Source organism: Aspergillus homomorphus, assembly GCF_003184865.1.
Source record: "Aspergillus homomorphus CBS 101889 unplaced genomic scaffold BO97scaffold_17, whole genome shotgun sequence".
Lineage (NCBI taxonomy): Eukaryota > Fungi > Ascomycota > Eurotiomycetes > Eurotiales > Aspergillaceae > Aspergillus > Aspergillus homomorphus.
This window is the reverse complement of record NW_020291903.1, coordinates 61,299-74,596: the sequence shown is the minus strand read 5'-3', so window position 1 is coordinate 74,596 and position 13,298 is coordinate 61,299. Positions and strand designations below refer to the sequence as shown.

The window sequence follows — 13,298 nt, the reverse complement described above, 5'->3', positions numbered from 1 at the left end:
TGCCGGGTAATGGCGCCCTCTCATCTGGAGCGCTGGCGACCCATGGTAGTCGGGTATATGACGTTTGCAGTAGATAGTCATCGGGGCTTATAAGGCCCACCTGCCATTCGGGAGAAACAAACCAAGACGACATGGACACCATCACCCATCTGGAAAGCTGGACCACCGAGATCGCCGCAGCCGGCCAGCAGCTGGCCTCCTACTGCCGTCAGAACGGGGTGGATGGAAAGTCGCCACAGCTCATCGTGCCGGCGGACGCCCCGCGGTCGATCCAACAGACCCGACGCCTGCTGCTGCGCAACCTGGACCATCTGCGCAGGCTCCTCATCGAGCCGAGCGAGCTGGTGGCGCGCCTGGCGGGGGCCACGCAGCAGCTGGCCTGCCTGCACTGGCTCGGGGAGTTCCAGGTGCTGGCGTGTCTGCCGCGGACGGGCAGCGTCCCCATCGCTGACCTCGCGCGGTTGGCTGGCGTCCCCGAGGCCCAGCTGGCCCGCATCATCCGCTTCACCAGCAGCAGCGCCGGATTCCTCCAGGAGACTCCACCCAGTCACGTCGCCCACAGCCCGTTGTCTCGAGCGCGGTGGCCAATCGCTCCTCGCTGCGCGACGCACTGGGGTTCCTGGCCGCGACGGCCGCGCCCGGCGCCCTACACATGTCCTCGACAACGGACCCCGGCGTCGAGGCGCCCCAACCCTCCTTCTACGCCGCCTGCGACCAGCAGCCCAAGCTGCACCGTCGCTGGTCGGCCTATCTGCAGCACACGGAAGCGGACACCAGCGACCTCGCTCGCCAGGTGCTCGCCCGCGTGGACTGGTTCAATCTAAACAAAACTTGCGTCGTGGAGGTAAGAACGGCTACGAAGCCTTTCCAGGCAAAAGGGGGTTGATCGTCTACCGCCCGCAGGCTGACCTGGAGCCCCCGGAACCCCCGGCATAGATCGTAGGGCCGCAGTGCCCAAACCCGTCGGCCGTGACGCTCGCCCAGCTGCACCCGGGGCTCCACTTTATAGTCCAGGTCGTGCAGAACCCCAACCACGCTAGCAGCGAGAAGATCCGCGTGCCCCCGCGCATGCAGATGCAAATGCAGCGACGCGAACTGGGCACTCCGCAACGCCTCGTCCGCGACACCGCCCTCTACGTCCTGAACCTGCATCCGCTGCCGCCCGCTGTCTTCGCAAGCGCCGTGCTGGCCGAGTTGCGCGCCCACTTGCATGTCCTGGCTACCAACCGGCGGGCTACGCTGATCGTCGTCGCGGGGCTGCTGCTGCCCGACCCAGGTGGCACCGCGGTGGATGCCACCGTCGACGCCACGGTGCGGCTGCACGACCTCGCCCTCCTCCAGCTCGCCCACGAAGGGCTGATGGGCGAGGCGGAGTTGGTGGCCCTGGTGCACAGCGTGGGCGATAGCGCGGGCGGGCGACTGGTCGTGATGCATCGCCTGCACCTGCCGCAAGCGGCCACCGTGGCACTGGGGGTGAAATATCAAGAGGCGGGCTGTCTCGGTTAGACTTCTGTATCTATCTACGTCTTATGCAATCTCCCTTGTGCGCGAGAGACATCGGCTGGCTGGTCTGTCTGCTGCACGAAGAATCGGGTCTAGCACGGGCCTTGAAGTTGCAATATGATGGAAAATGTCAGACTTTGCCCTCCATGCATCCACAGTTCCCAGCAATTCCAAATCGCCCGGGCCGGAAGTAGTATCCGTAGGACTTATAGTGCAACTGAAAGCCACCAGCACCACGGTACGGAACGAAAGATGACAGTTCAAAATAGAGGTTGGCTTCGCATTGGCGGGTGGATTGTTCTCTGTCCCCACTATGGACAAAGAAGCAATGTGACATCAGGCTATAGTGGAGCACAAGCTTGCGGGAGGCCCGTTCCAATTGAGGTTCTAGACTCGCCGCGATCGGATGCGACACAATTCATCGCAACGAAGAGAACACAGACAAGAAGAAGGAAAACAACACCGATGTTTGGTGCGGATGACGATTGCGGTCGGCTTGGCCAGCTGTCGTCAACTTGAGTCAGCTAGTGGTGATTCATGCGACTGTTTCATCCCTGGGCCGGGAAAATGCAGTGAGTCGTGACCGTGGGGAAACGCACAAGTCTTCCCCTCATTGGCAGTCCTATAATTTCCTCCGGCCGCTCATAAGACCCTAGGATTAGAAATCATCGCAGTAGTTCTGTCATCCTTTCCCGAGAGGCTGGGAACGGACTGTTGGGGTTCGGATCCGAGAAATGGACGAAGATCTTTCGACGGATTAGGGCTGGCATGACAGCTGACATTCCCGCTCGGCGTTGAGCTGACAACCACCCAACCAAGGAAATCATCCTGTCACTTCCCTACATTCTTGACATCCTATCCCCCTTGACTCGCTAACTTCCTGCCGTAATGACGGTGCGACGCACATACAACAGATGGGAACGTGATCCATGTATTGTTCAAGGTCGATGTAGTCATTCACTAGCCCAATTGACTTTCGGGGAGCTTGAGCAAAGCCCGTGAGTCCTTCCCAGTGCAGGGGAGTATGTATGCTGCTTACAGGCTCAGATCGCTCTAGATCCCCTTTGCAAAAGGATATCATCGAATTGCGTCACCAGTGTCTAACACGGTTCGCGCTTCATCAGAAAGATTTGTCTGTCTCACACAATATATCCTCATGCAAAATCGCAGGGAAGCATGGCTTTCGAAGATGCGACTGGCGCCAGATGAGCTGACCTCCGTCTGCCCCTCGGCAATGCACGCACTCTCGCTCGACCCTTCCCTGCCTCCTCCTCACCCTCATCAGAATCGGATGCCACCGGGCTGCGCAATCGAATTTGGATGCGGTCGCCAGCGTCCCCCCGCCGGGCAACTGCTCTCCACAAACTCTGTGACAGCTGTCACGCCTGTGGCCAGTCCAAGGTCCGTTGCTCCAAGGAGAAACCGACCTGCTCCCGCTGTCGCCGCCGCGGGACTGTCTGTGAGTACTTCGCAATCAAACGACCGGGCCGCAAACCGGAGAGTCGCCCTGATGGGGGCGACAGCGGTGGAAGGCAGACGCAGCAGCAACAGCAACAGCAACAGCTGCAGCTGCCGCCGCTGCCTGCCCTCGACGCGTCGCGCAGCCTCCCGTCTCCCGATCAGTCCTCGACCCCCACTCCCGTCACCACAACCCCCATTATCCATGGCTACCCTCCGCCGGATACAGCGGTCATCGGGCCCAGCCTCTCCCCCCGGGGCCTGTCGTCCGACCTATTCGACGGAACACCCACCCTGCATCCGGTCAGCTGGACGTCGTCCACGGACGACTGGACCTTATCCACCGCACTGACCACCTGGTGCCCCGACGACTTGGACGATTTCTTCTCCATCCCGGTGCTCACCGATCCGCCCGACGCTTTTTCCGGCGGCGGCGGTGACGGCTTAGGCGCGATGGCCCCGGACCTCATCTTGGACGGGGGACCAGCTATGGAGCAGACCTCCGTCGCCGGGATGCAGGAGGATACGATCTACCTCTTTGGCCCGGCCGCCGCCGATCTCTCCGCCGGGGCTGCCTCCCTTCCTGGCGCTCCGATCCCAAGGGCAGGTGGGGAGACGCCCGCGGATGAGCATCCCCGTCGCCCGGCCATCTGCCAGTGCCTGCTCGACGCCCTCGAGCTTCTGAAGCGCTTCGTGGCCGAGGAAGCAGCCGCTGCGCACGCCGGGATAGAGCTCGACGCCACGGTGACGGGGAACAGCCACGCGACCACCGTGATGACCGAGATCCTGCACTGCCCATGCTCGCAGCGCGACGGCTACCTTCTCATCCTGCTGGCTCTCATTGTTTGGAAGGTCCTGGACCGGTATGCCGCAGTAGCACTGCCCCAGAGCAGCGGGAGCAGCGGGAGCAGCAGCAGCAGTAGTAGCAACAGCAGTAGCCACAGCGAAGAGACTCCGCCGCCGCTGCTCGCCGGCCAGCGGGTCCTGGGAGAGCTGCATGGGATCCAGCGCGTAATGAACCAGCTCCGCCCGCGGCTCTCGACGTACCAGGGTGGTGGCCAGGCGGGCTCCGGTCTGTGGCCGCATCTTCTGCCGACGGGGACGGATGCCTCACCATCATCACCACCACCCCCCGTGGCGGGCTCGCTGGAGCCGGAGCTGCACCGGCGCCTCAGTCATCTCTCCTCAGAGATCATCCGATTCTTACGTCAGGCCGACTAACAACCAATCCACTTCTACGAACTGAAGAAATGAGTATATGTAAATAGAGCGCGATAATCAATAATGAATTGAACTCCATGCTACCCTGCAAAACCACCGCGTCCCTGCCCACCCCCCAAACCAATACCCCTATCTAAGCACCCGGATAAAGACCCTCCATCCCCTTCTTCACCCCGGGCCGGGCCATCAACCGCCCCAACCACTCCTTGACCAGCGGGTAATCCTCGAGCGTATACCCATCCTCGGGCGTAATCGCCAAAGCCACAGTTACCTGCCACGAGATCCAGGCCAGATCGGCGAACGAGCACCGCCCGCCCACGAGCCACGGCCCATCCCCTCCGGCGTGCTTTTCCTTCTCCCGCTTCAGATGCCCCTCCACCACCGCGGTCACCCGATTGATCTCCTTGACGTATCGCTCCAGCGCGCTCGGCAGCGGCTCGGGATGGAACTTCTTGAACCACACCGCCTGCCCGTAGTACGGCCCCTGGCCCGAGGCCTGGAAGAAGAGCCACTGCGTGGCGTGCGCCGCCTCGGGCGTGCCGGGCGCGAAGCTGAGCTTGTGGGCGGTGTCGTAGCGGGCGATGAGGTACTCGACGATCGCGCCGGATTCCCAGACGATCAGGTCGCCGTTGTTCGGGTCCTGGATCGCCGGGAGCCGGCCGTTCGGGTTGATGGCCACGTAGGCGGGGTCTTTGACTTGCGTGAGGGGGAGGGGGATGATCTCGTGCGGGAGGCCGAGTTCGGCGAGGAGGATGGCGACCCGCGGCGGGTTGGGGCCGCCTTTGCCCCAGACCTTTATGGGGGCGAGGGTTGAGGTTGAGGGGGCCATTGTTTATGGGTTCGTTTGTGTGGATGGGGGGTGGTGTTAGTGGGGGGATGGCTGTGGTGTTAGTGATGGGGTAGAGGGGTAACGGGGAGTTCTGAATTCTATACATCTACATGCTATTAGCAGTGATCCCGGATGCGGATGGAACTCTACGAGAAAGCAAGAAGGAGGGGAGAGGGGATAGTAATGGTGGAGGGTGGTGGGGGGTGTAAGTCGGCGCATCGGCGGATAAAGCACCCAAGGCCGATCAAGTAAGGGTTAATGAAAGCAAGGGAGGTGTCAGAAGGAGCATGTTTGTACGGTACGGTACATAAAAGCTATTGACTGGCAAGAATGACAGCGCACGGCGTGATAGCAGCACCAGCCACCGCACCAGGAATGCATTGATTGCATTGCATGCATGCAACTAAATGACTAAATAGGTCCCGTGGCGGGAAGATAGGGATGGAGGAACGGCAAGTAATGGCGCACGAGCCCCATGGAGATGCACAGGGGGGCGCCGCGGGGGAAGCGCGCGGGCCCCCCCTCGGCGTAGGCGACCCCCACGTTGCGCATGTCATAGCGGCCGTCCGGCTCATCCGCCGCCTCAATCATCGCCGCAGCGAGGTCCAGATACGACAGCGGGCTTTTTTCCTCGGTCAGGCTCAGCCGGTGGCCGCGCCGCACCTCGTCCACCGACAGCCCGCCCGGTTTGATGAAGATGGTGGTCACCCCCCAGTCCTGCTGCGCCCGTAGCAGCGTCTCCACGCGCCGCAGGTCCGCGTAGACGTGCGAGGCCGACCGCAGCAGGATCCAGCGCACCCATGGCGCCGTGTTCTGGCTGAGCTGGTCGTCCAGCGTCGCCGACGAGAGGAGCACCAGTTTGGGTAGGGCCGCCTGCTCCGTGTGCAGGATGCGCAATGCCTGGAGGACGGTGGTGGCCGCCTCGGTTCCCATGCGGCACTGGGGCACGTTGTCGTTGGTCGACACAGCCAGGAAGACGGCGTGGCACCCGCGGATGCACGCCGTCATGAGTGCAACCTCATGGATGCTACCCTCAAAGATGGTGACGCGCGGGTCGGCGACAAGTTCGGGCAGCTGCTGCTGCAGCTTGGGCTTGTTGCGACAGTAGGCGTGCACCTGGTTGGTGCTGCTGGTGCCGAGTAGGGTTTGGATCAACGCCGTGCCGCAGTTCCCAGTCGCGCCGAGCACCGCGTAGGCCATTTCTCCGATAGAACCAGTGGAGCGAGTCGAGAAATTTCCTGTAGGCGCTTATGGCCAGACCATGAGGAGCGGACGTGCCCCCGCCGTCTTGCCTATAAAAGATCCGGTCTGATTAGGAAATTCCACCAACCGGTGACGCAGATAGAAGCCCAAGCAATGACTGCGCACCGCCCAAAGGAGGGTTTGGAATGGCTGCTCGCTCCCGAAAGAAGCAATGCTATCCCCATCGGGTCGGGGCATTTCTTGCTCCCGCGCTCATTTCCATGGGAATCGTATCGCCCGAATGTACCGTCTCGGACCTCGGGCCAACCCAGGGCTCGCGGGTCTGAGCTTGTCCCCGACATGCAACTGGAAATGAGGTCATCTTCTGCAGCGCGCACGTTCTAGGCCTACTTGCTCAACGAGATATTATGGGGCCAGGTATACCCCTCTGTAAAAATCGTTGGCTCAATTCACCTCCGAAGGGATTCACAGAGAGGTCAGAATCTCCGACGTCCCCCCAGAGCCATGCTGGACCCTGTTTTCCAAGGGAAGAGCTTCGCCGCTCAGTATACGTCCGCCGCGAAAATCAGTGAACTGTATGCCCAGACACTGATTGACGAGTCCGGCATTGCCGAATTCCACCATAGGCCTTTGATCGTGCTGGACAATGCGTGTGGGACCGGATCCGTCGCAAGCGTCCTCTCTCGGACGCTGAATGAGCAGAATCGCACGAGCTGGCAGTTGACCTGTGGTGATCTGGCCGGGGGGATGGTCGAATACACCCAGCACCGCATGAAGACCGAGGGATGGCACAATGCGGAGGCCAAGATTATGAACGCCCAGGAGACGGGCCTTCCGAGTGCTCACTACACTCACGCCTTCACAGCATTCGGTACGCGTTCCCATCGCCCGTAAGAGGTAGGAGGTAGTTGGGAGGGGGGCTGGGGCTGAGTTCTGTATTCCCGAGACTGACTGTTGTTCGTCCTTAACAATTCAGCTTTCAACATGTTCCCGGACCCCAAGGGCGCCCTGAAAGGTAAGCGAGTGGTCCCATGAAGCCGGACGCAAGCTCGTCGGCGGTGTAGAAACCACCTGATGCCTTATGCTTTAGAATGCCACCGAGTACTGCAACCAGGCGGAACGCTGGCTACCTCGACGTGGAAACACGGTACGTAGTCGTCCGAATGCAGAGCCGGGGAGAGAAACAGGCACCCAAATTAATGATCACAGCCAACTGGTGCACAATCATGACGCCCGTGGTCAAAACCTTGCAGGCCGATCTCCCCTATCCCACCATGGAAAAGATCAACGCGATGCTGAACAAGGGATGGGACTCTGAGTCCCATGTCCGTGCGTATTTTGAACAGGCCGGGTTCAAAGATGTCGACATTTCGACCGTGGAGAAGGAATGTACTCTACCGATACAAGAGTTCAGCGAGGCTTGCAAGATTCTGTTGCCCTACGTCCTCAGCAGGTTCTGGACGCAGTGGCAGCGTGACCAGTATGCGGCGCAATTGCCCGAGACGCTGCTACAATATCTGAAAGAGGAGTATGGCAAGGATGGGCTTGTGCCGATGAAGGGTGTCGCCATCGTCGCCGTGGGCCGCAAAGCTTGAAGAACTGCGATTTGCCGTGTTGTGTGATTCAACATGATTAGGGTTGAGTAATCTTCTTTCGTAATTCTACGTAACCAAAAACCATCTACTTCTCGGAATTAGACGAATCCAAGTACACAAAAACAATAGTCTGAATCAATTGATGGGATTTGTGCAAATATATAAATAGCTCCACCCATCGATCTGTACCATGCAGTACCTACAATATTGCCGGTACGGCCGCCCAGTTCTGGTCAAACCCCACGCCCCAAATCCATTTCTCCTCGATCGGATGACCCGCACTCGAATCGTAGGCCATCTGGGCGATGCGGAGCCACAAGGGCCCTGTAATGGGGAAGAACTCCGCCTGGTGCCCCTGCTCCCACGGTCTGACAATCTGTTCTCCAACCCTCAATGCTCGGACCACTTTGGCCAAGTGGCCGTCATCGTGAACCTGCAGCGTCGCCTGGTACAGGCGCTCCCAGTCCCAGCCCTCGTGGCGGGGCTTGTAGTCCGCGACGTCTTGCAGCCGGAGCTCGACCGCCCCGGTGGCCGCGTACCACACCAGGTCCACGCGGGTCTTCCACTCCAGCAGGCGCGCTTTCTCGATGTCTCGGATCCAGGGCTGCTGGAGCAGGACCATCAGCCCCAGCGCAGAGGTAACCGTGTGCAGGTGAAAGAAGTCGACCTTGCGGGCCTTGCCGGGCCGCTGGGCCGCCCCGGCCAGGTAAGCCGCGCAGCTGTACATTTCGGCCGCGCGGCGGTCCCACTGCTCGACGGGGACGCGAAAGTCCGCGGCGATGGCGGTGATCTCCTCCCCGGCCGCGCCCAGAATGCCGTCGCGCACGCGGGCCGGACCATCCTCATACCCATGAGCGGCCTTCTGCAGGGCCTCATTGTCGCGCACCGCATCTAACAGCTCCATCAATGGCGGGAGAGGGGCTCCTGCTCCGGCGTTGGTTCGGGCTCGCGCCTCGGAGCGGACCAGGAACGGCTCAATGCCCATAGAATCATGGCAGGCGGCCTGGGCGAGGCCCTCGGCCACGATGCCCGGCTGCTCGAACTCGACGCCCAGCGCCATGTGGATCAGCGGGTGGTACAACCCTTCGAACAGATTCGCGAACATGGTCTCCGCGACGGACGTGCCGCCGAAGCAGTACTGGCGGATAACGGTGGGGGCTCCCTTGGCCTCGATCTCGCGGGAGAAGAAGTGCAGGAAGTTCGGATACTGATCCAGACGCCCCATCCACGCGCGCAAGGGGTCGTCGGGGCTGCTGCTGCTGTTGCTGCTCATGCGGGCCACGGCCTCCTCATCGAGCGGGGGCATGGGCACTTGGATATCCACCCCGTCGTTGAACGCCCGTTGCAGATCGCGCGGCCCGCCGCCGAGCGCCAGGATGTTCAGCACGGAGTGAGCTACGTGGTTGTGACCGGCCACGGGCCGCCAAAAGATATGGTGATCATTGTGGTTCTTTTGCAGAAGTCGGCTCGCCGTCTCCAGGGATTTGTCCGGGGGACGGGCACGGGCGCAGGCCACGCCTGCTGGGGGTTGCAGCCGGATCTGGGTTGCCGTAGCCATGTCACTTTTAACTTGCAAAGTAGGGACGATAGTGGATGGTGGCGAGCCGAGGCCTGGAACGGCACGGATTCTAGAGTCCAACAGGGTCTTTAAGGACCCTGTCTCAACGACTCTGGGATGAGGTGGTCCCCCCCGCGCGCCCCCCTACCCCCAGTCGGCCCAATGTCATGTCACTGTTGCATCACCCCGAGAGGGATTACGAAAGAGGATGTCTCAGCGTGTATGGCCTTGCGTTAGACGCTTGTGATTCATAATAACTATAGCATAATCAGGATTGACAATGGTGATTCGTCCTCTTTGCTGGAGTTCCACCCCTACAACGCCCGCTAGACCCCCGAATCATCGGTCAGTGGCCAAGCTAGGCGGCTCTATGGCAACTATTTAGAGGCAGTGGGTTTGATTCTCATGATCAACAAAAGTCCTATGCTCCTGCAAGACTATAGTCATCTAAATAAGCAATCAAACTGTGAAATATTTCTGCAGATTAATCCGGATTATAGGGTCTTAATCTCTACTGAGAACTTGTATGTCCTCTCTATCTTAAGAAGGAAGCAATCTATAGATCTATTCAAATATCGATAAAAAGGATGGACAATAGAAGTACAGCTACAGAGACAGAGATCCGTATGGAAAAACAGATATATCAGAAACACTCTTAATTCTCTAACTTTCTTCTCGATTAGTTCCCCTCTCTCTTCTATTCTCACCTTATCTTAACAAAAGCCCCTTGTGTATATAGACGAAAAATGGACTGTGGAGTCTTGCAGAGAGGATTGTGTTTGAGTATCAGGCTTCAATCAATCATATTCCCGAATCATCTATGGTGTTGTTGTTAGGGACGTTCACGGCGGCGTATTGCTTCGACCACGCGCGGCATTGATCCTGAAGTCCCCTCAGCGCCCCAGCAGCCTCCATGAGTGGCTTGACCTTTCTGGGCTGCTCCAGAAACTGCAGACCGAGCCCACTACTAACGTGAAAGGCGATGTGGCAATGTAACAACCATGCCCCCGGATTGTCAATCCGGAAGGCGATCCAGACATAACCGCCGATGTCGACGTTGACGACGTCGCGGCGGGTGGGTTTCTCCAGGTTCGGGACAATGCTCGGATCGAACTCGCCCAGCCCCTGGGCCAGACTGGCAAAGTCATGGCCGTGCAGATGCATGGGGTGCATGACAGGGGTCAGGTTCCGCGGAAATTGGATCTTCTCCCAGGTATAGTTGTTGGTGATGATGAAGTCGACCCAGTCGCCGGTGTCGTAATTCAGGCGGATGGGCACCGTCTCCGGGGGGAAGCTGGCGTTCGCCTCCAGGACTAGCTTCTGGAGGCTTGGCTCTGACCAATTGAGGAACAAGGGGACGTCCCCCAGCACCCATTTATGGAGGCCGCTGTCGAAATTCAGTGGGTTGGGCCAGCCCTGCTGTCCGGTGCGCAGATAGTCGCTCATCTCCAGGCGGTTCGCCGCGTGCCCGACGGACTGGCGCACGACTGGCACGAGGTGGCTCGGATCGGGGTCACTGCATCCCAGATCCCGATGCTGTTCGCTGGGCGGGGTCCAGGGCTCCTGGCGGTCCTCGGCGTCGTAGCGGACAATCCCCACGGACTTGGGCAGCAGGTTGACCTCGTCGCAGTACTGGGCGTAGATTTAAAAATTAGAGCCATGCGTGAAGTTCGCGTTCGCTTCCACCACGACCTCGTACCGTTGGCCCAACGCCACGTTCACCGCGTCCGTGACATATGGTTCGATGGGGACGAAGTCCACCGCGATGATCGTCAGGTTGTGCCCGTCAATCCAGAATGAGTATTCTAGCAGGCTCCCCGCGTTGATCAGCGTGAACTTGTACTTCACTCCCCGCGTAAACATCACCGCGAAAGTGTCTCCTCCGGTGCCGGTGCAGCGCGTGTTGTTGCGGGGATCGCAGTCGAATTTGCCCCGTCCATTCAAGACGGTAGTCTCCATAATCGCGCCACGAGTCGAATTATGCGCCTCTCCGACCCATAGTAAGGAGAACACGTCGTCGTGGTACCAGTCATGGAGGACCCATGGCCCCAGGTCCTCATCTCAGTTTAAGCTCGACTGTCCATGAATAATCAGCGGCCCTGTAGGATCCCTCTAATTCAGCCATTGCCCACTTGTTCAGCTTGCGGGAGCGGGCCAGGCACACTTACCGAAGAGTCCATTGCTGTCTGGTGCCCCCGCTTTAGTCTATGTTTCTCTCAGATGAACTGGTAGATGAGACTCACACTGCAGACTGAGATGTCCATGATACCAGGAGGTTCCGTACTGCATGAGTCGGAACTCGTAGACCTGCGTTTCGCCTGGCTAGAACCGGACAAAGTCAGACAATCTCTTCGTATTCGCTCCCTGTCCTTGGCCTGTACTGTACCTTGCTAGGACATTGCGTGACCCCGGGGACACCGTCCTGGAAATTCGTCCCAAGTTGCCGGATTCCATGCCAGTGAATCACGGTCCCGTTGTGGTTCAGGGTCAAGTTGTTGTGCACATGGACGCCTATCACGCTTAGGGTTATGCCTGCTTAAATCAGACCAGGAGTGCAAGACTTACGAAGCATGTCTCCCCAATCTGCTTCGATCGCACGGCCGGGAACCTGCCCATTCACCACCATTCCCAGTTTTTCGTATCCATCGGGCGAAATGACTTGTTGGCTGAGAGTAAGGTTGTACTGGATGAATCAGTGCCGCCATCGACTGAAGGCAGAAGGCCACTGACCTCAACCAGCTTTCCCGGTGGGATCTGTGTGATATCGGTGTAGTCGGTCAGAATGTCAAATCCGTCTCTCCAGCAATTCCGACTGGTTGGACTATTGCGACAATCTCTCGGCTGCGGCGCTCTGGCTGCTACGCCTAACTGAGCACAGCCACTATAAACGAGCCACCGAACCAAAGAAAGCATACTTCAGCGAATCACGAACACTCAAGCCTTCCTGAGTCTAACAATGAATTGGAACTGAGCTTTCCCAGTAGACCTCTGCTTAAGACGCTTATAACCATGACCGGCGTCATCGTCATCGGGACAACGGCTACAAACTATTCGGGTGGAGGGACCCTCGGATCATTTACTTCGGAGGTTCTTAACCCAGAAAATTACTCCCGGTGCATTGTTTGGAGTATCTATGCAAATCCAATCCACGATCTCAAGCCTCCATTCCGTCGACCGCCACTCCCTGTCGAACAAATTCGTCAATCCACCCGATTGTCATCCTGAAATGCCAAACATCGTGAGTTATAACCCCCGCTTCCTCTCGCCCGGAGATATGGATAGGAGAGGAGATGACCTACATGCTTCTCTTGGTATCCGCGAAATTCTCGTGATCGTGGAACAGATGCTCCCGATACCACGGGTCCTGCTTCATGCGCTTGTAGTCCTCAAGGCTTTCGAACACCACCTGGCTGAAGCAGTCAAAGTCCGTCACATTGGTCATCTGCGAGTCAAACAGCTCGGCCATGAGCGCGCGGGTGGCCGTGCTGTTATGAATCTGTCTGTGTCATTCACCCGTGGCACACACACGCACGGTCGTAGATGGGGGAGAGACTGTACCATTGTCCATCGCTTGACTCCATATTTGACCATCAGATCCTTGGTCATCGGGGCGGAGACCGTTGTCATGTAGCGGCGGTACTCCTCTTCACTCATCCCCGGCTTGCGGTAGCCGCAGATGGTCAGGCAGAGATATGGACCGGGCTTCTCCGCGGGTTCTGCCATCGCCTCGGTTGAGATGATCAATGGGGCTGAGTGGGGGCCAGTGAGGTCGTGAGTGACATGTCATTTATATCGTATCGGTGGACCATAGGGGGTTCTAGCCCAACGGAAGGGATGGAATGTAACCCCGATCCAGGCATCGGGGGGATTCCCCTCTATAACCCAGCGATTGACCCCCGTCGGCGCCGGTTCTCCCACCTTCCCACCCTTT

General features: G+C 58.9%; 8 protein-coding genes across 8 annotated transcripts; 3 read left to right on the top strand and 5 right to left on the bottom strand.

Annotated features, from left to right (window-relative positions):
- Nucleotides 1-131: 131 nt before the first annotated feature.
- Nucleotides 132-1,506, top strand: tpcD (trypacidin cluster transcriptional coactivator tpcD; the record flags this gene model as incomplete). The annotated part of the gene is made up of 3 exons (XM_025696979.1): nt 132-470; nt 518-844; nt 937-1,506. 3 exons carry the CDS (start codon nt 132-134, stop codon nt 1,504-1,506), a joined length of 1,236 nt encoding a protein of 411 aa, XP_025551538.1.
- Nucleotides 1,507-2,823: 1,317 nt separating this feature from the next.
- Nucleotides 2,824-4,231, top strand: tpcE (Zn(II)2Cys6 domain-containing transcription factor tpcE; the record flags this gene model as incomplete). The annotated part of the gene is made up of 1 exon (XM_025698993.1): nt 2,824-4,231. One exon carries the CDS (start codon nt 2,824-2,826, stop codon nt 4,180-4,182), a length of 1,359 nt encoding a protein of 452 aa, XP_025551537.1. The 3' UTR covers nt 4,183-4,231.
- Nucleotides 4,232-4,315: 84 nt separating this feature from the next.
- Nucleotides 4,316-5,011, bottom strand: tpcF (glutathione S-transferase tpcF; the record flags this gene model as incomplete). Its single annotated transcript, XM_025696978.1, has 1 exon — nt 4,316-5,011. One exon carries the CDS (start codon nt 5,009-5,011, stop codon nt 4,316-4,318), a length of 696 nt encoding a protein of 231 aa, XP_025551536.1.
- A 411-nt stretch (nt 5,012-5,422) lies between these two features.
- On the bottom strand, nt 5,423-6,211 carry tpcG (oxidoreductase tpcG; the record flags this gene model as incomplete). The annotated part of the gene is made up of 1 exon (XM_025691748.1): nt 5,423-6,211. One exon carries the CDS (start codon nt 6,209-6,211, stop codon nt 5,423-5,425), a length of 789 nt encoding a protein of 262 aa, XP_025551535.1.
- A 507-nt stretch (nt 6,212-6,718) lies between these two features.
- tpcH (methyltransferase tpcH) lies at nt 6,719-7,809 on the top strand (the record flags this gene model as incomplete). The annotated part of the gene is made up of 4 exons (XM_025691751.1): nt 6,719-7,085; nt 7,191-7,229; nt 7,305-7,361; nt 7,424-7,809. The coding sequence occupies 4 exons, from the start codon at nt 6,719-6,721 to the stop codon at nt 7,807-7,809; spliced, it is 849 nt and encodes a 282-aa protein (XP_025551534.1).
- Nucleotides 7,810-8,008: 199 nt separating this feature from the next.
- On the bottom strand, nt 8,009-9,367 carry tpcI (questin oxygenase tpcI; the record flags this gene model as incomplete). The annotated part of the gene is made up of 1 exon (XM_025691758.1): nt 8,009-9,367. One exon carries the CDS (start codon nt 9,365-9,367, stop codon nt 8,009-8,011), a length of 1,359 nt encoding a protein of 452 aa, XP_025551533.1.
- Nucleotides 9,368-10,168: 801 nt separating this feature from the next.
- On the bottom strand, nt 10,169-12,280 carry tpcJ (oxidoreductase tpcJ; the record flags this gene model as incomplete). The annotated part of the gene is made up of 6 exons (XM_025697671.1): nt 10,169-10,999; nt 11,054-11,427; nt 11,611-11,689; nt 11,754-11,878; nt 11,933-12,050; nt 12,098-12,280. 6 exons carry the CDS (start codon nt 12,278-12,280, stop codon nt 10,169-10,171), a joined length of 1,710 nt encoding a protein of 569 aa, XP_025551532.1.
- A 241-nt stretch (nt 12,281-12,521) lies between these two features.
- On the bottom strand, nt 12,522-13,090 carry tpcK (decarboxylase tpcK; the record flags this gene model as incomplete). Its single annotated transcript, XM_025691753.1, has 3 exons — nt 12,522-12,588; nt 12,667-12,863; nt 12,926-13,090. The coding sequence occupies 3 exons, from the start codon at nt 13,088-13,090 to the stop codon at nt 12,522-12,524; spliced, it is 429 nt and encodes a 142-aa protein (XP_025551531.1).
- Nucleotides 13,091-13,298: the final 208 nt, after the last annotated feature.